Source organism: Phodopus roborovskii, unplaced genomic scaffold, assembly GCF_943737965.1.
Source record: "Phodopus roborovskii unplaced genomic scaffold, PHOROB, whole genome shotgun sequence".
NCBI lineage: Eukaryota > Metazoa > Chordata > Mammalia > Rodentia > Cricetidae > Phodopus > Phodopus roborovskii.
Genome location: NW_026126459.1, coordinates 1,015,374 through 1,038,169, shown reverse-complemented (window position 1 = coordinate 1,038,169; position 22,796 = coordinate 1,015,374). Strand labels below are relative to the sequence as shown.

At 52.9% G+C, this 22,796-nt stretch overlaps 1 protein-coding gene across 1 annotated transcript; it reads left to right on the top strand.

The window, feature by feature from the left end:
• Nucleotides 1-208: 208 nt before the first annotated feature.
• On the top strand, nucleotides 209-22,621 carry Scrib (scribble planar cell polarity protein). The gene is made up of 37 exons (XM_051189195.1): nucleotides 209-807; nucleotides 1,975-2,092; nucleotides 2,186-2,264; nucleotides 2,360-2,449; nucleotides 2,539-2,595; nucleotides 2,671-2,734; nucleotides 2,819-2,893; nucleotides 2,962-3,106; nucleotides 3,502-3,620; nucleotides 4,443-4,642; nucleotides 4,716-4,882; nucleotides 4,967-5,097; nucleotides 5,193-5,318; nucleotides 6,062-6,226; nucleotides 6,747-7,115; nucleotides 8,052-8,114; nucleotides 8,632-8,721; nucleotides 9,231-9,308; nucleotides 10,131-10,454; nucleotides 10,558-10,638; nucleotides 10,719-10,976; nucleotides 11,361-11,471; nucleotides 11,567-11,860; nucleotides 11,930-12,118; nucleotides 17,953-18,063; nucleotides 18,140-18,196; nucleotides 18,345-18,419; nucleotides 19,723-19,785; nucleotides 20,508-20,606; nucleotides 20,719-20,878; nucleotides 20,953-21,100; nucleotides 21,182-21,367; nucleotides 21,449-21,591; nucleotides 21,667-21,704; nucleotides 21,829-21,903; nucleotides 22,104-22,155; nucleotides 22,245-22,621. Exons 1-37 carry the CDS (start codon nucleotides 649-651, stop codon nucleotides 22,388-22,390), a joined length of 4,905 nt encoding a protein of 1,634 aa, XP_051045152.1. The 5' UTR covers nucleotides 209-648; the 3' UTR covers nucleotides 22,391-22,621.
• The last annotated feature ends 175 nt before the right edge of the window (nucleotides 22,622-22,796 follow it).

Sequence of the window (22,796 nt, the reverse complement as noted above, 5' to 3'; positions counted from 1 at the left end):
GCGTTGCTTTATCTACTTCACTGGCCAGTGCTGGCTTGCAGCACTCGCTCACATGAGTAGTGCTGAGAAAAGTGTAGTACTGACAAAGGTTTGAACCCTAGAGCCATCGCATCCAGGACCCAGGGTTGGCACGCCGTCGGCCTGGATCTATGTTCTTATAGCTGTAATGTGTCGCGCCGGAGCGGGACGGAAGTCCCGACATGCCCTGCGCGAGACCGCTACCGGTCGTCGGAGGCGCCACGCCGCGGGGCCTATTGGGAAATGCAGTTTTGAGTCGTGAGGGCGGGCCTAGGCTTCCCGGCGGGCTACGCGGCTGGGCGGTTGTCGCGGGCAGCGGCGGCGGTTCCGGCTGCGGTGCTGCGGGCAGACGAGCTGTGTAGGTGAGCAGGCCGGGAGGGATGAGGAGCCGCCGCCGTGCCCCCAGCGTCTGAGAAAGCGCTGCCGGATCAGGCCGGACCGCCAACTGGGTGCCGCCGTCCGAGACTACATCTCGTACTGAACGTGGGCCGAACCTAGTGCCGACCCCGGCCGCAGTCCGGGTCCTGGCGGCCCGCCCCACCCCCGCGCGGGCCGTGCCGCTGCTCCGGCGCTCATGCGGGCCGAGCCCCGCCCCCCGGCCTGAGCCCGCGCTCACTGCCCACCCGCAACATGCTCAAGTGCATCCCGCTCTGGCGTTGCAACCGGCACGTGGAGTCGGTGGATAAGAGGCACTGCTCGCTGCAGGCTGTGCCGGAGGAGATCTACCGCTACAGTCGCAGCCTCGAGGAACTCTTGCTCGACGCCAACCAGCTGCGCGAGCTACCTAAGGTGAGCGGCCGCCTCAGCACCTGCTGCCCTGTCCGCGGTCCCGTGCTCAGTTTTCTGAGCAGTGTGTGATTTCTGGGGCAGCCAGCTGGAGCGAGACCTCAGCAGGCGCTGCCCGGGCTTGGTCGGCACCTCAACCTCCAGCCGGCCCTGCTGGTTCCTACTAGCCAGAGCCCCGCCCCAGCCAGCCCCACCTTCCTCCAGTAGCCTGTGTTGGCACCTGGTGGCAGCCTCTCTGGGGACCGGGTGGATAGTGAGCCTAAAAGGGGAGCCAACAGGTAAACCCGTGAGAGCACAGGAGGTGGGTGGGACCAGGGTGCGAGGTCAACCTGGGCTAGCAACAGCTTGCTGGGCTGCTTTAGAGGTAGGAGCCTGGTTTTCTTTCACCGTGTTCTGCTCCCTTATTTCCCCTTGGGTTCAGAACTGAGTGGGACCCTCCTAAGACACTTGCAGTGTCAGATCTATTCTGTCATCTCTCAGAGGAGGGCCCAGCTCTCACTGCCTGTGTTCTTTCCTGTCGGTTTGTTGTTGGTTTTGTTGTTCCTGAGGCCACTCCAGAAAGAAGACCAGAGGAAGCAGGTTATGAAAGATTTACTTTTCTGAGATGGGGGTCCAAGTGGTCTGACATTCTTGAGGGCTGGTGGCATGGGATATGGCCCCAGTCTAGGTCTGTTCTTCATGGGTCTTTATAGTATCTATGTGTGGATCCTAAAATTTTTGTACCTGTGTTTCTCAATGGTGTTTTTCCTACAGTTCTCTTGATAGTCTTTGTCGAGGTTTTGCTGTTCATTGCTGAAGAGTTTATCTGTGATGAAAGAAGCAGTTTGGGTAGTGGGTAGAATCCTAAGAATGACCCATACAGTAGAGGGCAGGGACTATCCAGACAGGAACTGATGATGTTTCAGTTATCTGGGAAGCAGAATAGTAGTGGTGAATATGACAAATGACACAAGGGAGACCAGGCTTTACAGGAGCAGGGATGTGTTGTGCATGCTTCTTTGCCTGGTTTCCAGCACACTAGGTGCCATGGCAAGACTGCCAGGACCTTGTGTGATGTAGGACACATAGGGGTTCAGGGACCATGATCCTCCTGGTCTAGAAATTTCTTTCTACCCTTAGAGCTTTCACTGCAGAGCTTGTTCACCTAATCATGTCTTTTGCTACCCACAGCCCTTCTTCCGGCTATTAAACTTGCGAAAGCTGGGCCTCAGTGACAACGAGATCCAGCGGCTGCCTCCTGAAGTGGCTAACTTCATGCAGCTGGTGGAGCTGGATGTGTCCCGGAATGGTGGGCAGGCAGGCAGGGTGGAAGGAGGGTGAAGCAGGGAGGCTCCTGGGATCTCCTGAGGCTGTAACATGGCAAACCCCTCTCCACACACAGACATTCCTGAGATACCCGAGAGCATAAAGTTCTGTAAGGCTCTGGAGATTGCAGACTTCAGTGGGAACCCCCTGTCCAGGTAAGTGTCACTACATACTCAGGATTGGCTTTGGGTCTTGAGAGGTTCTGTAACCCTTCCATGGGTATGTAAGGTCTGCTTCTTCCTTTCCCTAGGCTTCCAGATGGCTTCACACAGCTACGAAGCCTAGCTCACCTGGCCCTGAACGATGTGTCCCTGCAGGCACTGCCTGGAGATGTGGGCAAGTGAGTAACCCCTTGGTGAGTGGATCTGAGTATAGGGAGTACTTGTCTTGGCCCTGCCTTCCTCAGCCTTGGCCCTTGGTCTCTTTCAGCCTGGCCAACTTGGTAACCCTGGAACTCCGGGAGAATCTGCTTAAATCTCTCCCTGCGTAAGTTTGGGGCATTTACCTAGACTCTGGTAAAGCTATGCTGGGGCTTGGCCATCAAGACTTTTTCTTTCTCAGGTCCCTGTCTTTTCTGGTCAAGCTAGAACAGCTGGATCTAGGAGGCAATGATCTGGAAGTGCTGGTACAGTGAGGGCTACCTGGGGAAGAACAGGTGGGGTGTGGTGGGTGTCACACTGGTTTACCCTGTCTTTGTCCCTTCTTGCAGCCTGACACTCTGGGGGCTCTGCCTAACCTTCGAGAGTTGTGGCTAGACCGAAACCAATTGTCAGCACTGCCCCCGGTAAGTGAGGGTGAGACTGGCTTTATCCCCCTACCTGCTGCCCTTTGACATCCAATGATTGTCCTCAGGAGCTAGGGAATCTTCGGCGGCTGGTATGCCTGGATGTGTCAGAGAACCGGCTAGAGGAGCTACCTGTGGAGCTGGGTGGGCTGGCACTGCTCACAGATCTGCTGCTTTCCCAGAACTTGCTTCAGCGGCTGCCAGAGGGCATCGGTCAGTGAGCCCAGAGGGCCCTGGGAACTGTATATTCTAATCAATGGCCTTATGAGGTGCCAAACGGGGTCTTGGGTTAGGACCTGCCTTTGCCCAGGCTAGAGGTGTCTGGAGAGGAAAGATTAAGATGAAGCTGGAGTTAGATAACCCACTATCCAATTAATACCCCAAGAGTCAGGGTCACTTGTGGTCACAAGAGTTGAGAATATGGACTTACAAGGATCAGTGGATGGGAAAGAGCTGGGAGGGGGGTTGTTAGCATAGGGAATCTTAGAGTTCTCAGAGAAATAAGCTATCACTGGAATATGGGGCCAGTCTGTGGCCATTCTGAGGACCCACATACTCAAGTGCCCTTGACCTGACTCAATCTAGTCACCATGACTTCTTGATGCCAGGTCAGCTGAAGCAGCTGTCTATACTGAAGGTGGACCAGAACCGGCTGTACGAGGTGACCGAAGCCATTGGGGATTGTGAGAACCTCTCTGAGCTGATACTCACAGAGAACCTATTAACGGTAGGGCATTCCTGAGGCACCAAGCCCTTTAGGGTGTGCTGAGTATAGTCAGTGCTAATATGTAGCAGGAATACGAGCACCTGTGGCAGTGGCATGTGCTGATGGTGGCTTATTCTAAGGGAAGTGCTTGCTAGGATACCCGTGGAGTCAGGAGAAAGAGCTCACTAGCATATGAAATGGCCTAGGACCTATGGGATCCTGTAGGATCTGCCAGTTAAAGCGTTCAGGTTGTGTTTTTCCAGACGTGTGGTGCGATGCCAGGGAGGATTGGAAAGAAGGCAAGGATGGCTTTGGCAGGAAGAATACTGCCCTTCAGTATGTGTGCCCCATTGTAACCAGGGAGAACAGATGCGGTAGCCCCAAAACTAGAGGTATCTGCCATAATGTTAGCCTGGAGTCAGGCTGAGAGACAGACCAGTGTGTGGGTAGTGTGGAATGTTCCTGTATGTGGAGTACCCAGAATCACAGTAGTGAGAGAAGAGAGTACCCTAGAAATGAAGTAGCAGGTGTGAACAGTAGGCACCTGGGATAGTGAGGGGTCACAAATACATGGCCTCAGTAGATTGAGCTAGGTGGCTGTAGGATAGGACTAGAGAAGACAGTCTGGGGTCTTAAGTGGCCTGGCAGGATGTGTGGTGTCCTTGAAAGTAAACAAAATAAGACAAAAATGGGTGTGCAAACTGGTTCCATGTCCAGCCATAGTTCCTGAGGGCTATGGGAACCCTGGCAAACTAGGGAGACCTTTACTTCCCTGAGGCCTCTCTCTTTCCTCCTACCCCAGGAGGTTTCTATCAGCCTCAGATCCTTCCTTTTCCTGGCCAGGCCTTACCCCGCTCTCTGGGCAAGCTGACCAAACTGACTAACCTTAATGTGGACCGGAATCATCTTGAGGTGCTGCCACCTGAAATTGGAGGCTGTGTAGCCCTCAGTGTCCTTTCCTTGAGAGACAATCGCCTGGCTGTCCTTCCCCCTGAACTTGCCCATACAGCTGAGCTGCATGTGCTTGATGTAGCTGGGAACCGGTGAGTGTCTGTGTGGCCCCTGGGGACCAGGCTGCATCCCTATGTATGCTGACCATGCTTGACTGGCCTCCAGGCTGCGGAGTCTGCCGTTTGCGCTCACTCACCTCAACCTCAAGGCATTGTGGCTGGCTGAGAACCAGGCACAACCCATGCTCCGCTTCCAAACTGAGGATGATGCCCAGACTGGTGAAAAGGTGCTTACCTGCTACTTGCTGCCCCAGCAGCCCTTGCCAAGCCTCGGTAGGTTGCTGATGGCTGGGTCTTGAATGGTGGGTGTTTGAGGCAGGGAGACTAGCATGTGTCCCTGACTCTTGCCTTCCACAGAAGACCCTGGACAGCAGAGCAGTCCCTCAGAGAGCTGTAGTGATGCCCCTCTGAGCCGTGTCAGTGTCATCCAGTTCATGGAGACGCTTGAAGGTGACGAGGAAGCTGAGGAAGCTGCAGCTGAGAAGCGGGTATGGAGGGGTGGGGACTCTGGGCGGTACACGTCTATCCCACCCCTGCCTGACCCCTTCCTGGCCTCTGTTCCTCATCCCTGTCCCCATGGCAGGGCCTACAGCGTAGGGCTACACCTCACCCAAGTGAGCTCAAGGTGATGAAGAGGGGCATTGAAGAGCGCCGAAATGAGGCCTTCATCTGCAAGCCTGATTCCGGCCCACCCTCACCTTCAGAGGAGGTAGGCATGAAGGGATTGGGATCCCTGGATGTCAATCCCTCCTGGCAGTAAGGCTGTGAGAGCAGAGGCTCCATGGAGGAAGGGGGCTGGAAATAATCTGGTGAATAGGTCTGGGGCTGCCATAGGCAGGCAGCAGCTGGGGGTTGGGCAGGGCAAAGGGTGCAAGTGGGTGGGTCTCACCTAGTGCATACCTGTACAGTCAGAATAAGGCATAACCAGGGTTGGGGTTTTCCAGGACCAAGTGCTAGGCATGCCATGGTGGCACAGGAGGATGTTGGCCATGGGTCAGACTTAAGGAGAACTCTATTATCTTCATTCTCCTATCTGTACCTGGGAAGGAGTTTGGTGCCAGAGCAGGGCAAGGCACTTGCTTATTAAGAAGCTTCTGTTGTCTGGGCTGTGGGATGATTCTGGGTACCTGGGTACAGTGGCTAGGCAGAGAGGGCATGCAATGGCCTTGCATGGCTACTTCTGACTTGGGTAGCAATAGGGCTCACTTCTGGCTAATGTCCTCCTGGGATCTTTTGTGTTTGTTCTCCTGAATCTTGGAAAAGGCATTCCTAAGGTCTGGGCCATAGAACCATGACCTTGCATGACTCTGGAAACAAACAGGGAGTGATTGCAAGAAATGAACCTGCTGGGGATATTATGACCAGGGCAGCAAGAAGCCTAGCAAAGGTCTGTCACTTGGGTGTACCCTTTGTTGACCTATTTCCATGCAGCCTGACCCCACTCCTCTGCAGGAGAAGAGGCTGAGTACAGAGTCTGGCCTGAGTGGAGGCTCTGCCCCAGCAGCAAGCACAGCCTCAGAAGGTGAGCCTGAGACCCTGCTGGCTAAGGGACACGGGCTAAGCCAGCAAGAGGTCTTACCTGGACAGGAAGAAGACACAGAAGAGGACTATGAGGAGGTAAGGGCAGACAGGAAGGAAGCCTGTAGGCCAGGAGAAGAGCTTTCTAGAAAGGGTCTATTACCATCCTCCTTTATGTCTTCCTGAGCCAGATGTGATTGGAGCCATGCCAGGTGCTGCCTGGCAACAGTGGGATGTCGAAGGGCTCCCTCTGGCAGAGTTTGTGCAAAATGTGGTACTGGGTATTGGTCCTGAGGGCTCCAGGGTAGGGTAAAGTTCCTTTCTCAGCCAAACTCAGTACTTCACCTATATGCTTTCCCTAGATGGTGTCCCCACTTTGCTGGCCTCAGTGTATGCTTCCACCTGCTATGTCTTTACCTGTTCTTAAGTAGCCCCTTGTATTACTATGTGTATCTTGAAAGAGAAGTGTCCTCTGGTCTTAGCAGCTGAATTTTCTATGTACGTCTACATGCACAAGTCTCAGGCTGTTACCTGCAGGGCTCACCCAGTTATCCCCATACCTGGGCCCTGGGAGGAGTGAGCTGGGGCCTGGATGCCACCCTATCTTTTTACCACTTAGCCCACAGTGCACTTCGCAGAGGACACACTGATGCCCAGGGAAAATGGTGAAAATGAAGAGGGGCAGCCTGAGGCTCCCTGGCCTCTGCCTGGTGGCCGGCAGAGGCTCATCCGCAAAGACACACCCCACTATAAGAAACACTTCAAGATTTCCAAGCTCCCACAACCCGAAGCTGTTGTGGCCCTGCTGCAGGGGGTGCAGACAGACAGGGAGAGCCCCACAGGAGGTTGGCACAATGGCCCCCATACACCCTGGGCTCCTCGAACCCAGGAAGAGGGAGAGGAGGAAGAGAGGGTTGAAGAAGAAGAAGGTGAAGCCACCATGGAAGAAGACAAAGAAGAAGCTGTGGCTTCTGCTCCCTCTGTCAAGGTATGTCTTACTCAAACCCCTGCCTGACCCAGGCTCCACTGGCTTAGTAGGCTGCTTTGGACCCTGGCAGGTGACAACATGGAGGACATCCAGCCCCAATCTAGCAGGCACACAGATCAGGCCTTGGTCTACTGACACCTTGGTTGTCAGAAGGAGAGTAATGAGTGTGCTATAATTGGGATTGTTGTCAACGTGTACTCATCACTTAGTTCCAGGATTCCCTGCCATTAATCTTATTTGAAGTTCTTGGCAGCTCCCTGGGCCCGCCTGGTGGAGTGGGAGGCCAAGGGCACTTGGAAGCTGAGGGCCCCTCTGTGTCCTGTTTGTTCAGGAACCTTGGACAAGGTTCTCCTCAGGAGCTGCTGGCTCTCCCAGGGTCCTTCCTGCCTCAGGAAGTGACTAGCCTTAAGGCCTTGCTGCTGGCCTGTGGCCCACCCTGTGGATCTGGTAGAAGCTCTTGTGCCTTGTCCGGTCCTTCTGGGATCCAGGCAGGTCAATAGAGTAGTGGTATCTCCTCTTTATCCTCATGTTTGTGATGGCTCAAAAAGAACCTACCCATTTATTGGAGGAGACTCCTCAAGGCCCAGAGAAAGCCCTAGCTACCAAAAGTCCAATCCTTTTTGCACCTTCAATGCTCCTACCCTGAGAGGCTGATGATATTATTATATCTGGGACAGTTTTGGGGCCAGTCAGGAGCATCCAGGAATAGAGTTGCCTCTCTGGAGCCTTCATCCCAGGCAGTCATATAAGTGGTCTGCAGCATTTGTCATGATGTTACAGACTGGGGGTGATCCGGGTGGGAAAGGGCTGACTTAGTTCACAGGAGCTTGATGGGATCTTCCTTCTGTCCTGCCTACTCATGGTGAGGGCTGGGTTAGGTGGTGGCAGTTCCCAGCGGTGGCTAACCTGCATGCCTCGCTGCTCCTGTCCTAACAGGGGGTGTCGTTTGACCAGGCCAATAACCTGCTGATAGAGCCTGCTCGCATTGAGGAGGAAGAGGTCTGTACTGCTCGCTGCTGCTCTTTGCTCTGGGCCCGGGGCTCCTGCTGACTTTTGCTTCCTGGGCTGCGGGCTCTCACTTCTCCCTGCCTCCATGGCTCAAACTCAGACCCTCTCCCTGAGGAGTTCCTGACAGCTGCCACAGAGCTGGGGTTCTGGTTCCACTTCCCCCAGGGCTTCCTGGTCCCCTGGCAGGGCATGCATGTCTCCATAGTGGGGCAGCCTGCCTTGTAGGGGATAAGTGGAAGTACTGGGCTTTCTCATATCCTACTGTGTACCCTTAGGTACAGAAGCAAGGGCAAGCTTCACTTTCTGGAGAACAGCATGGTCTAGCTCAAAAAATTGTGCCAATCCTGGGATCACAGGAGCCTCCTTACTTCCCTCTACTTCCCAAGTGGGCACAGATACCCAGGGATGAGCTAGATGGGGTTATCTGCAGCCAGCCAGCTCTTCCTGCTGCTACAAGCACCTGGATATCCCAGGTCTTTTCAGATATCCATGTCCACTCTGTTTCTAGTTGACACTCACCATCGTGCGACAGACAGGGGGCCTGGGCATCAGTATCGCAGGGGGCAAAGGCTCCACCCCCTACAAAGGAGATGATGAGGTGAGCAACTGCTTTGTCTCCATGAACTCTCTCAACCACACCTGCCACTCAAGAGACTTCCTCTTTCTCTAAGGGGTGTCAGTGGTCACTCCAGATGTCCTTGTCACCACCCTCTAGGAAGTGTGCTGCATAGGTCAATCCAAGGCACCAAACAGATCCAGGCAGGGTGGTCAGGTAGGGTGTCAAAAGAGTCTGAGAACAGCTTACAGGGCAGCTGAGTTGTTCTCTCTATGGACAAGTTTTCCTTCTCCATTTTCTCATGCCAGCTCTGGGGTCAAAATCTCTTCCAAGATTGACTTGTATATTCTGGCTTCTTGTGCTAGAGCCTTTCCAGTAGCTGAGTACAGCCTTTCTGACCTCGAGAACTGCTATTCTCCTTCATGAATATGGGGTCTTTGCATCCTCTCCAGAGGCAGGCCAAACTGTAACTGGCCTCTGTACCTTTCACTGCCGTGAGAAGGTGCTTGCCTCTGCTTGTGCTCTTGTGAACTAGACCCCACTTGTCCTAGGGTATTTTCATCTCTCGAGTGTCTGAGGAGGGCCCTGCGGCCCGTGCTGGAGTCCGAGTGGGTGACAAACTCCTTGAGGTAAGTAGTGACCCCTGCCTTGCAGCAGGGACAGCTGTGCCCTTGAAGGTCCACATAGTCCTGATTATCAGGCTACTTGGCTATTGCTATCAGGGAGTGGGGACTCTGTCTTCCCCATCCAGAAGCCTAGGGCCCAAAGATAATTAGGTAAAACTATTGAGACCTTGAACAGTAGGCTTAGAAGCCCTCCATGCCATATCACCATAACTTGGTGATAAGTCACTAGCCTACCATGTAAGACATAGTGGGTTTAATCCCTAGTACTGTAAGAGGATTGGGTGAAAAAAATAAAAAAAAGCAGCCCTCAGCCTTGAGAAGAGGCATCAGGTAGATCAGAAATAGCCTAGTAGGGTCAGACCTCAGCATCCTGGTGGGAAATTGGTCCCTCTCTGGGAGTTCTGGAGTGTTTCTGCCTGGGTTCTTGGCCATTGGAGATCTCACAGGAGAGCTTTGACCTTCTTGTGGGAACAAAGATAAGTGGGGGTTGAAGGCTCTGTGGTTCTAGACCAGGTGAGCTTGGGGGAGAGGGGATGCTGGTGCCCCTCATGCTTTCATGCTGCAGCTCCAATCCCAGCTTTGTCTAGAAGCATGTGGAATTGACAGCCTAGTAATAGCCTTGCATGTTCTCTGCTAGGCAGGTGACAGTTTCTGAGTGAGGACACCAGTGTAGAATGGCCACAGGCATCTGCCTATGCCTCATGGCTAGTCTGCATCCTGGCATAAAGACAAACATGAAAAGAGCCTAAGTGTTCTGTCAGAATGTCGGGGTGGCTATGCCTGGGTGCTGATCTTTGCTGCAGCTTTGCCTTTTATTGCCCATAGGTGAATGGTGTGGCCTTACAGGATGCAGAGCACCATGAGGCTGTGGAAGCACTTCGGGGGGCAGGTGCTGCTGTGCAGATGCGAGTATGGAGGGAAAGAATGGTGGAACCTGAAAATGCAGTCACCATCACCCCCCTACGCCCTGGGGATGACTATAGTCCCCGGGAGTGGCGGGGTGGTGGCCTGCGCCTGCCCCTGCTTCAGCCTGAGACTCCTGTGCCCCACCGCCAACGCCATGCTGCCTGTCTTGTGCGCAGTGAAAAGGGGCTGGGCTTCAGCATTGCTGGAGGGAAAGGCTCCACACCTTACCGGCCTGGTGATGGGGTGAGGCAGTGGTCTAGGGTGGAAGCAGGGACTGTTCCTGGTGAGCAGAAGCATGTTAGGTCTCTGTTATTATGACTTCAGTGTGGTTTCTCTGTTTCTACAGGGCATCTTCATATCCCGCATTGCAGAAGGAGGGGCTGCCCACCGGGCAGGCACTCTACAAGTTGGCGATCGTGTCCTTTCGGTGAGTGGGGCCAGATGTGTCCTGACTACTGTCTTCTGTTTGTCCTGCTGACCCTCTCTGACCTGAGTGTGTCCCTGTAGATCAATGGAGTGGACATGACTGAGGCAAGGCACGACCATGCTGTCTCCCTACTGACTGCTGCTTCCCCTACCATCTCCCTGCTTCTGGAGAGGGAGACTGGAGGGACTTACCCACCTAGCCCCCCACCACGTTCCTCCCCAACCCCTACTGCTACTGTTGCTGCTACCATGACCACTGCCATGCCTGGGGAACCTATGTTATCTAGGCTGTCCCCTAGCCTGTTGGCCACTGCCTTGGAAGGACCATACCCTGTGGAGGTGAGACACCTGCCTATATCCTGCTCAGCCTCCATTCAGATTCAAGTGTAGAGTAAAAAGCCACCCAGGATCCAGTAGTCATAACTTGTAGCAACACTAGACAGGAGGTAGTACACAGCCTTTCTACATGTGCCCAAGAAGCTAAGGTTAGCCTCCATGGTATTACCCTAGTGCCCTAGCATAATCTGCCAGTAGCTTGCTCTGCTACATGCCCACAGTCTGAGGATGTGTAGATGTCAGGCTGTGTACATACTGGGGTAGCGGACTGTCCCAGATGCAGGTGGTACATCCGTCCTATCTGCACTCCTTGCAGAGCCCATGACCAGTACATTAGCACCTTTCACCCTTCCCCTGTTCTGACTGAGGCCCACACTATGTCCTTAGGAAATCTGCCTGCCCAGGGCTGGTGGTCCACTGGGGCTCAGCATCGTAGGAGGTTCTGATCACTCCAGCCACCCATTTGGTATCCAGGATCCTGGTGTATTCATCTCCAAGGTAAGTAAGCCTGGAAGGCAACACAAGCACCCACCCCAGCCACTCTGGGAAGCCATCAGTGCAGCCGGTCTACTGGATGTTGTCCTTCCCTATAGGTGCTTCCTCGGGGCCTAGCTGCTCGCTGTGGCCTTCGGGTTGGGGACCGCATCCTGGCAGTGAATGGGCAGGATGTTCGGGAGGCCACACATCAAGAGGCAGTCAGTGCCCTTCTCAGGCCCTGCCTGGAGCTGTGTGTGCTTGTGCGGAGGGACCCACCACCCCCAGGCATGCGGGAACTATGCATTCAGAAGGCTCCTGGTGAGAGGCTGGGCATCAGCATCCGAGGAGGCGCCAAAGGCCATGCGGGAAACCCCTGTGACCCCACAGATGAGGGCATCTTCATCTCCAAGGTGAGGGCTCTTCCTTCCTGGGACCATGCATAGGTGCCTGGTGGCAATCTCACACTGTTCTCCCTACAGGTGAGCCCTACAGGGGCTGCTGGACGTGATGGAAGGCTGCGTGTGGGGCTACGGATGCTGGAAGTGAACCAGCAGAGCCTGCTGGGCCTTACACATGCTGAGGCTGTTCAGCTGCTGCGCAGTGTGGGCGACACCCTCACCGTGCTTGTCTGTGATGGCTTCGATACCAGCACCACCACAGCCCTGGAGGTTAGTGGCCTACCCTGGGGATTAGGTGCTGTTTTAGCACTGACCTTTATAGTCTGTCAGAGTCTCTCTACTTGGTCTGGAAAGTACTTGCAATTATGAACCAACTGTGTGTGGGAGTGGTGACACTGTTTTGCAGGCCCTTTTCTGAGCCCTCATCACAGTACTGCCTGAAGGCTATTGTCTGGATGGGCAGGCAGTGTAGAGGTGGTCTGAACCTGTGTGATCAGGTCCTGAGAAAAGAGCTGTAATAGGGTTCTGGGAAGGCAGTGCTTGAGGGCATGTGGCAGCTAGCAGGACAAGGAGCCCTGCTCATAAGTCCCCTTATACCCTGTCCCCCAAAGCAGGATGGCAGCTTCCTGGCCCTGCTGGTCCTTAGGGTGTCCCTCTGACAGTCCCATTATAGAGCTTACTCCCATGTTACTCTGTTGCTTCCTGAGAGTAGGACAAGAAAGAATACCCAGCCATCAGAACTAGGCCTAGGCCTAAGAGGCAGGCACCCTGGACAAGTCTCACCCTAGCCTCATTGTTCTACCTTCTCCTTGCTATCCTTGGGACCCTCAATATTTTCACCTATAGTCCAAGTAAGCCTTCAAGGGACCTTTATGTGCACTGGCTGTGTGCTGTTCTGGACATCCTTGCAGTGGATCTTTGGTTTAGTGACTTCCTGTCAGATACTGGCAGAATGATACCCTTTGGCCAAAGACCCTGCACCTTGTCCCAGACCAGCTGTGAGGGCCACTGGATGGGAAACAAGTTAACCTGTCTTTTAGCATATAGATGGGTTTTAGGCTACAGTCTGTGTGAGGTGCTACTCCCTGGCTTAAGGTTGGCCCTTGTCTAGCTTTTCCCCCAAGAGAGTCTTGTGTCCTGGAGTTTTTTGTGTGGCTTATCTCTGAGTGATCTAGATCCTAGAGGAGTCCTGCCTTTTGTGCATTAGCACATATTAGCACGTGTTTAAAAACGTTGCTTCGTGCACACACTTTAAACTTTTAGTTCAGAATGGAGCCCTCTGGAAATATCATGAACTTACGTCTGCAAGGGCTGGTGTGGTCCCTGCTATTGTGACCTAGGCTGTTCTTGCAGTACCTGGGTGGCTCATGAGTGGAGGGAAGTGTATCTATCTGCACATGCATGATCCTGCCAAAGCCTGTCTCGGCCGGATGTTCCTTTGTACTCTGTCTGGGTAGCAAGACAGGTTTCTGTTAGCCTAGTTAGTGAGAAGCTCTGGGCAGTAGGCATCTCACCAAGGGCTTTGGAGGAGCCCTTTCCTGCCCACAGAGCTGTCTGCGTTGACCACTGCCCCCTTTAGCCTTTGTCTCATCAAGATGCCTTAGCTGCTCTTAGTTTCAAGTGTACACCACCTTCATGTAGTGTTTACTGTCTGCTCCCCCACCCTGGGGAGCATCCTGGGCCTTGGACATTCTAGGAAGGGCTCCACTGTACTCTACTCCTAGCCCTGGAACCCCTTTTGTGCTTCCCAGCATGAAGCTGTTTCCCTTGTTCCACTGAGCTTATTTCTTTCTTGATGCTTCTGGCTTCAAAGTTTGTTTGTTTGTTAGAAACAAGTCTCGCTGTACAGCCAAGGTTGGCAATCCCCCTGCCCTCTGAAGTTAGAATTACATCTGTGTGCCACAGCATCCATCTTGTGTTTGTTTCCCTTTTAGGATGGGATCCTTTGTTGGAAAATTTACAGATTTTATGAATCAAGGCTTCTTTAGGGCTGTGTGTGGGGTTTGGTTGTTTTGTTTCAAGACAAGTTTTCTCTGTGTACCAACCTTGGCTGTCCTGGAACTTGCTTTATAGTCCATGCTGTTCTTGAACTCACAGAGAATCTGCCTGCCTCTGCCTCCCGAGTGTTGTGATTAAAGGTGTGTGCCACCAGGGTAGGCTCCTTGTTTTAAGACAAGATCTCACAAGTAGCTAGCTCCAACTGTTCTGAAACTTATTATGTAGACCAGACTGACCTTGAACTCACCAAGGTCAACCTGCCTGCCTCCGAAGTGCTGGGATTAAAATCGTGTGCCACCACATCCAGCTGTGTTTTCCAGTACTTGATATCCCACACACACACACACACACACCCAAGCTATCCTGGAACTTGCTCTGTAGACCAGGACTTGAATTTAGAAATCCATCTACCTCTGCCTACAAGAAAATGCTGGGATTAAAGACATGTGATTTTTAAAATACTTGTCAATTGTCCCCACAGTGATTAGTGAAAAGATTTTACTACTCTACTGCTGAGGGGTGGGCGCATGATTTGGCTGTGTGGTAGGTCCCATGCAATCTAGTGCTTGTTCTGGACTTGGCCACAGTGAACTGTGAAGCTGCCGGACAGTGCCACATTGTGCAGAGGCAGCCACTTTATAGTGTGTTCTGTTACTGATCAGTTACATCATCCACTCTGTTTTGTTCTTTTGAAGTTTTTTTGGCTGTGTGTTCTCTTCTGAACAGCTATGCCACATTCTATCATAAAACTAGTTGAGACTCTGGGATTACTTTGTGAGTTTTTCTTGAGCCTCTTTCAGGCTTTTCTCATTTCCTGTTAGTATCAGGGACTCCTTGTTGGCTGGCTTTGCTTTATCTCCTGGAAAGGCACTGTGGCTCACAGCCATCACACGGTGATGGTAGGGCCTCTTCTGGGGCTTCCCTCTTTGTCTGTTTTCAGCCTGGAGCTTTTGGCCACCAATGGTGGTCTTGTACCCAACTTTAGCAACTGTTTGTTGTAGTTTCTTTAAGACATTTTCAAACAGAAGGGGCTGTCTTTGCTTGTAATTGTAAAAACAGCCATCTCAGGTGGACATTGGGTTTCTTGAAGGGGCCTTACATATATGCACAGTGAGATGACCTGGTCCCAGAGGCTCTAGCAGCATGCTTGGGAGAAAAGAACCAACCTTTACCTATCAGGACTCTTTACTGCAATGTATGATTCTTGACTTCTCATAGAAAAGCTGAGGACCTGGCACTGGTAGCTTTTGTCCTCACAGGATTGCACATTCTGAACCCTCTTGGCATGGGAGAGCATACATACATCCTTACTTACACTCCACTTTAAAAAGGAAAAAATCATTACACTTATTTATGTGAGGAAGGGGTTATGTGTGCTATGGTACCTGTGTGGAGTTCAGAAGACAATTTGCAGGAGTTCGTTTTCTCTACCATGTTAGTCCTGGGGATTGGCAGCAGCTGCCCTTCTCCCCACAAGCCATCTTGCTGGCCCAGCACTTCACTCAGACTACCCACTTGAGTCATCTGGGCTTGTTTGACCTGTGGGATCAGTTTGCCAGCTCTTTAGTGGCTTTGACCTGCATCTTTCTACCTCCCTCGGGCTTTTGGGTGTAGTGGCAGGTGGGAGGCGGGGTGTGCTGGCTATATCCTGCTTGCCCTGTGCTAAGGACTGATTCTCAGGGTTCCTGCAGGCTCTCCAGTGATGTAGGCACTTTCTTATTGTCAAACCTGCAGCTGCTTGGACTTCTCGGTCTCTTCCTACAGTAGCTAGTGGGTCTTGAAAAGGGGTGTCACAGGTCATCTTAGCACATCCCACCTCACTACTACCTGAGTGGGCCTGAATCATTGTGGTCTCTCAAAGAAAACTTTTTGATTTGCTTCCCCATGTGTTTTGGTTTAAAGAGAATGTTTTCTGTTGCTTCTCTAATTCACCCCCTACAGATCATGTGTTCATCTTTATCACAGTGGCCCATCTTTCCAATCCAGATGGTGCTTGACTTGCAGTTGTTGGCCTTAGGGCCTTTTGACTTCACCGTGGTGTGGCAGTGATACCCACACAGTAGAAAGTGCTTCAGCACACCCCACCCAGCTAGAACTATCTTGAACACCTGACACTCTTGTTCTTGTTCTCTTCACTCCCAAGTCAGCCTGAGCACCTGTGTTGGAACCTCAGTGAGTCCTCACACCTTGCTCTTGCGCTTGTCCCTGAGCATTTTTGCTATAAGGACTGGCTCTCCTGGTGGCATCTTTGTTCCCATTTCCTTACCCATCACCAGCACAGACTTTCCACATATTAGTTATGGTTTTAAGATTTATTATTTTATGGTATGAATATTTTGCTTGCATGACTATATTTACTGTGTGCATGCTGGAGCCCATGGAAATCAGAAGAAGGTGGAGGATTCTCATATAGAACTAGAGTTTTGGACAGGTGTGAGCAGCCATGTGGATGGTGGGAACTGAACCCATGTCCTCTGCTGTTGCTTTTACTGCTGAGCCATCTCTTCAAGCCCAGTTACAGTTATTGTAGTGATCAAATTGTTCCAATATTGCCTCATGGAAGGGGCTTTAGGCTGGGCCTGGGTCATTTTGATACTACCCATCTTCTAAGGATTCCTGACCTCTGATGAACTCATCTCACACTTTCCTGCCCAGCTGTGAGGTTAGCCATTTTCTCCAGGAGTATTGATTTCTTTTAGAAGCAAAGGTCTAGTGTACTACTCTTGGGTATCATGGCCGGAGATAAGGACAGTGTATGTATAGTTACTGTCTGCTTATTTCTAGAGCCATAGGAAGCCTCAGGTTACTTCATGGCATTATCAATCTTTCCAACCAACACCACAGGTCAGCCCTTCTTACTCGAGTGGCCTTTTCTGACGTGGGAAACCAGGCTTCCTCATCCTTGCTGTTTTTGCTTTCTGCTCAGTCCCTCTGTATGACAGTCCTTCCCACCCTGCTGAGCCTGCCTCTCTTGGGCCCCCCCACTGCCTTTTTGACTAAATTATTCCAGAAGTGAAGAAGGTAGGCACCTTGTTTATTGTGTATCTAGTAATGTTGTCAGCGTCCGAAAGAGAGATTTGTCTACCATTGTGATTGTTTTTATCCAGCTTTCTTATTTCTAATGATCTTTGCTTTTGTGTGTTTAGCTGTGCATTTGTTTAGTGTTTATAGTTTGTGATCATTGTAAATTTACTTTCTGTTGTTCATTGTTCCCTGCTCCTGACCCCAAGTTCCATCTTCCCAGGTGTGAGCAGCTGCTCCCTGTTTGTTTTCTTGAGATCTCTCATCATGTCACTGGTCTCTGGATTAGCATTACATAGCTGGGTTTATGTCTGAGGCCACATCTGTGCATAGAGTAGGAAACCTGATGGTAACCATGGGGCAGTTATCTTGCCTTCCGTCTGCTGTCCAGCTCCTCTGGTGGTAGAGGCCTGACCTGGTCCTTTTTGCTTTGTGGGATAGAAGGTAGCTTGATGCTGCATTTCTATCACCTGTTTTTAACCTTCATCTAAGCACATTTTAGGCCATGTGCTTTCAGGTGCTCACTCCCTGCCCAACACGCACACGCACACACACACACACACACACACACACACACACACACACACACTCACTCATGTACATTCATACATGCTCCACCCCAGACATCCAGTCACAGAGGTAGTTGAATTTCCCCTTTCAGAATACACATTTTAAATGCAGCCTATCCATCTGCCAAGCTCATTGTCTTCAGTTATTCCCTTCCCAATCCCATCTTATTATCCATTTCTCCTTTGTTCCTAGAGAGGCCACAGTCAGCTTGCTTTATCCCCATGCCAAGCATTGTGGCTAAACATGGCTGCTTCACATTTCTGTCTAGTGAAGATATGACATACACCCACAGTGACCCCCCCCCCCTTTGAGCCTAGAACCACAACTACTTACTCTTTGTCCCTGGAAAGCTGGGGTCAGGTACACATGTCATACATGGACCAGCAGGGTTGTCCACAGAGCCTTGAGTGGCCAGCTTGTCAGGATATGGGGTCCCGGGTCCAGACCACAGCCTACCCCAGAAGCGGGACCTTGCCAGCAAGTTTTTTTCTCTCAGCCCACTCCTTTCCTTTCAGGTGTCTCCAGGTGTCATTGCCAACCCATTTGCAGCAGGCCTTGGCCACCGGAACAGCCTGGAAAGCATTTCATCCATTGATCGGGAACTGAGTCCCGAAGGCCCAGGCAAGGTCAGGATCAAAGTAGCTAGCAGCCTGGGACTGACTCTGAGCTACTAGTTCTTGACCACGTCTGCTCTGCTTACAGGAGAAAGAGTTGACCAGTCAAACTCTACCATGGGAGCCTGAGTCTACAGAGACTCTGGTAAGTCCCACACAGGCCCAGCTTTGAGCCTGGGTAGCCTCCCCTGCCAGGACATTACATTGGTGAACACAGCCCAGGAGTGGGGGGTGGGCAGTCACATTCCTGAAACAAAGATTCCCTCTTAGCACGGATCCACTCTGTTCTCTAGGGTCGGAATCTGGAGCCCCTGAAGCTGGACTACCGTGTCTTGGCTGCTGTGCCCAGTTCTGGGAGTTTGCAAAGAGTGAGTGGTGCATGCTGGGTCTTACTCCATTTGGCTTGTCTGCCCTACCTATCTGCCTGTCTCCCTTGTCTTAACTTCCTCCTTCCCTGTGGCAGCCACTGTTGCCAGCTTGAGTGCCAAGGTCACCATTCAGAGAGAACTTTTGTCTTAGATCGGGCAGGGCTTGTAGATGTCTGAGCTGGAGCTCTGCCTCTAGCTAGGTGACATTGGGATTTTGTTGTTTGGCAGTGCTGGGGATATAGGATGGAGCCTCATGAATAACCAAACATCCTACCACTGACCTGCATGCCCAGCCCTTCTGTAAAGCTTTGACCTTATTTGTGGCTGTTGCTATCATCGCCTCTCCTAGGTGCCAAGCAGTGCCTTTGAAGTCCCTGACCTCTCCTTCCCCATTGTCTACCCCCAGATAGCTGGATAGGACAGAGCCCTGCTGCTGCAGGCAGACTGCTGGGAAGAGGCAGCTATCACTCCTCTCAACCATCTTGGTGGGGTTTCATGGAGAGGGTGGGTTGAAGCAGCTGCAGCCAGCCTATGGAAGGAGGGCCTTGTGGGTGTGGAAGTTGTAGCACTAACAGCTGGTCTGGGAGTGGCCATTCAGGGGTCTAAGCTAGGGTGTGGCCTTTGAGACAGTTGTGGGCCTGGGGGCAGTCAGAAAGGACATTTTGTCATTGTTTTCCTAGAGGTATTTAAAACTATCACTCCCAGAAGATGATGGGAGACCATTGCCTGAATGTGAGTGCCTAGGGGGTGGGCTTGGCTGGGACATTGCTTTGGGGGGGGGTTGTCAGGAAGGGCATTTGGATTTTTGGGTACCATCTCTGCCCACTCCAAACAGCCCTAACAGAGAAGCCAGCATCATCTGAGGAACCTATAGTTGGGTTGCTTCTCTGACTCATATATGACTGAGAAAGAAGCTTGGGTCAGGGACTGGTGGTAGGTAGGCTGTTGTGTCCCAACTGTCTGGCTTCAATCTGTTCTTTTATGCCAAACTTTCTTTGTAGATAGGGTTGTACCCTTGGCAGTAGTGTCTTGCTGTGAAGAGGCACCTGGCTGCCTCTCCAACATAGGCCCTGGGGAGAGAGAGGCTGAGGGCCAGGACCACCTGTGTCCAGCCTTGGGGAAAGAGAGCCCTTTGTGGAAATCTCACTGTCGTCCAAGCCTGTCTGATGGCATCCCTGGGTGGTGGTCAGGTTAGGGCACAGGGCTGTCTCTATGCTGCCAGGATAAATGCACAGACCAATTCCTGGCTGGGATACTGCTAGGCTAGCTGACCTCCTTCCCAACCACCACTCTCTTCCTCAAGGGACCATCTGTGACCACTGGAGAGAAGATGACTGAGGCCCCCTGTTCCCCTGGCAGCCAGCAAGTAAGCATCCTGGTCACGGGTACCCCTCTGTGGGCACCTGTGCAGGTGGGTCCTGGTGTGCAGGGTCCCCTTGGGGTATTGCTTCAGAATGTGTTTTTTGTCCAGGGACATCTTCCTGATTAAAGCTTGCCTTGGTGAAGGCAGGGACCTTGCTGGAGGAGTTCAAGCCTTCCAAAAACTGAGCATAAGATCTTTTCTGGACACTTGTCCTACTTGTCTGTGGGTTCCTCCTAGTCCCCACCTTCCTCACTGCTTGGAGAGGGCCAGATTTCTAGCATTCCTGACAATGCATTGCAGGGTGGGGGTGGGCACAGGGTAATTCCCAGCCTAGCGCCTAGCCTTAACCCTTCTAAGACAGGTATTTGGATTAGTGTCCCCTCATAGCCTCCCTTGTCTCTATCTCTATCTCTCTCCCCTATCCTTCCTTACTCCCACTCCTGGACCTCAGATACTGCTCTCCTCTGCCCTTTGCACCTCCTTCCCCTTTGCAGACAAAACCGGGGGTGATCCAGCCATTGGCTCAGGCCTGGCCAAGGGGCTCCCCGGCCCCCAGGGGCAGAGATGGTCCCTGTTCTGTGAGTGTCCCGTTCCACAGTGGGTGAGGGTGATGAGCAGGATGGTGGGTATGGGTTAGAGGCAGTTGGAGGGTACAGCCGTTGGCTCTTTGGAAAGTGGCTGCACTGGGACAGCTGCCCCAGCCTCATGTACAGCTATTTCCCCAGCTGTCCTCCCCTGATGAACTGCCAGCCAATGTGAAGCAGGCCTATAGGGCCTTTGCAGCGGTGCCCACTGTGCATCCTCCTGAGGACAGTGCTTCCCAGGTATGTGCATTGGTGCCCTGCTGCTTCCACTGCATGCCCTGTAGGGTGGGTGCCCAAGGTGAGTGCCCCCAGAGAGACACCAGCCAAGTCTGAGGGCCTGCTCCCCCTCTAGCCTCCGACACCTGGTCCTGCAGCCTCCCCAGAGCAACTGTCCTTCCGGGAACGGCAAAAGTACTTTGAGCTGGAGGTCCGGGTGCCTCAGGCAGAGGGTCCCCCCAAGCGTGTGTCCCTGGTAGGTGCTGATGACTTGCGGAAGATGCAAGAGGAGGAAGGTGAGGAGCCTAGACTTGAGAGGCCTGGGTGGGATGATGACCTGGCCTAGTCTGATATGTCTGCCTGCCTACAGCCCGCAAGCTGCACCAGAAGAGGACACAGATGCTTCGGGAAGAGGCAGTAACCTCAGGGCCTGACATGGGGCTCACCTTGGACAGGGAGTCCCCAGATGATCAGGCAGAAGCTGAGCAGCTCTGGGCTGGGCCAGGCCACGCAGGAGGGTAAGTGCAGGAGGCTGAGCCCACTTCCTGGCTTGTCTACTACATGTCCTCTCTCACAACATGCCCTGTCTGTTTCTCTAGCTCCAGCCCATCTTCACCCCCACCCCTGGGAGGCAGTGCCCCTGTGAGGACAGCCAAAGCTGAGCGACGCCATCAGGAGCGTTTGCGCATGCAGAGCCCTGAGCTTCCTACCCCAGAGCGAGCCCTGTCTCCTGCAGAACGTAGGGCTCTAGAGGCAGAGAAGCGAGCACTGTGGCGGGCAGCCAGGTGAACACCTCCCTAACCCCACCAGACCCTGTCCACTGTACATCAGGTCCACTCAGCAGCATTTACTCTCTGCCTCCTCAGAATGAAGTCTTTAGAGCAGGATGCCCTCCGTGCACAGATGGTCCTCAGCAAGTCCCAGGATGGCCGTGGCAAGCGAGGACCCCTAGAGCGGCTGGCTGAGGCGCCTTCACCTGCACCCACACCATCACCCACACCATTAGAAGGTATGTGTTTCATTGGGGCCAGCAAAGGGCTCTGTCTGCTGAGCACTTCTTCCAACACTTTCTTCTTGTTCCCAGACTTGAGCCTCCAGACCAGTCCCTCCCCTGGACGCTTGGTAAGGATCCTGCGTCTAGGGCCCTTCCTCCCACAAGTCCCGTTGTCTGCAGGGCTCTGGTCTCCCCACCAGCCCCTCACCTCCCTTGTGCTTTCTGCCTTTCCCTTCATGCTGTCCTTTCAAGCCCCTGTCTGGAAAGAAGTTTGACTACAGGGCCTTCGCAGCCCTGCCTTCTTCCAGACCTGTCTATGACATCCAGGTACTGGAGGCCCCCTGGCCTGTCTGCATGTTCCTACTACCCCTCTTCTGCCTGTCACCTGCCCTCTTCCATTCCTTTCTGTGTTTTCCTGTGGGGCCTCTTGGCCCAGTCTGCTCTGGCCCTGCCCCTGACAGCCAAGCTTGCAAGTGTAAGTTCAGGCAGGTGTGGGACCTTCCCTGACCAGCCTGTCTCCCCACCAGTCACCAGATTTTGTGGAAGAGCTTAGGACTTTGGAACCATCTCCCAGTCCTGGTGAGTTGACACCTGTCTGGGGTGAGTGCCCAGGCACCCAGAGTTCTGGCTACCCTTGCTCATGGCTTTTCTATCCCTGTCTATACCAGGCCCACAGGAAGAAGATGGTGAAGTGGCTCTGGTGCTTCTTGGCAGGCCCTCACCTGGCACTGTGGGCCCTGAAGACATGACGCTGTGCAGTAGCCGTCGGGCCATGCGGCCAGGACGCCGGGGTCTGGGCCCTGTGCCCTCCTAGGGCCAGGTTCCTCCCCAAACTTAGGGCGGGAGCCTGCCAGCTTCATCACTTCCCTTACCCAAAGTCTTTTAGCCTTGGTGTTAGCATTTTAAGAGACCCCCTCAGGAGTTATGGCTTCTGACTAACTTCCCCCCTTAGCCGGGATCTCGTGGCGAGACTGTAACTAGTGATGTTTGTACAACCAAAGACTCTATTTTGTGGTTTAAGGAGAATAAAGTTAACTACATTTTACCCTCTGTTGTCCATTTACCCCTCCACCTACTTGTCCTGATGCCTCCTGCTCTGTAAGATGCCAGTGCTCAAGTCTGCCTTCCCACACCCTTCTCCCTTACCCTGACACCTGTTCCCCTGTGGCATTTGAAAGCCACCTGTCCTGCTTGGGTCCAGACTGGCTGGGGACGTGGAC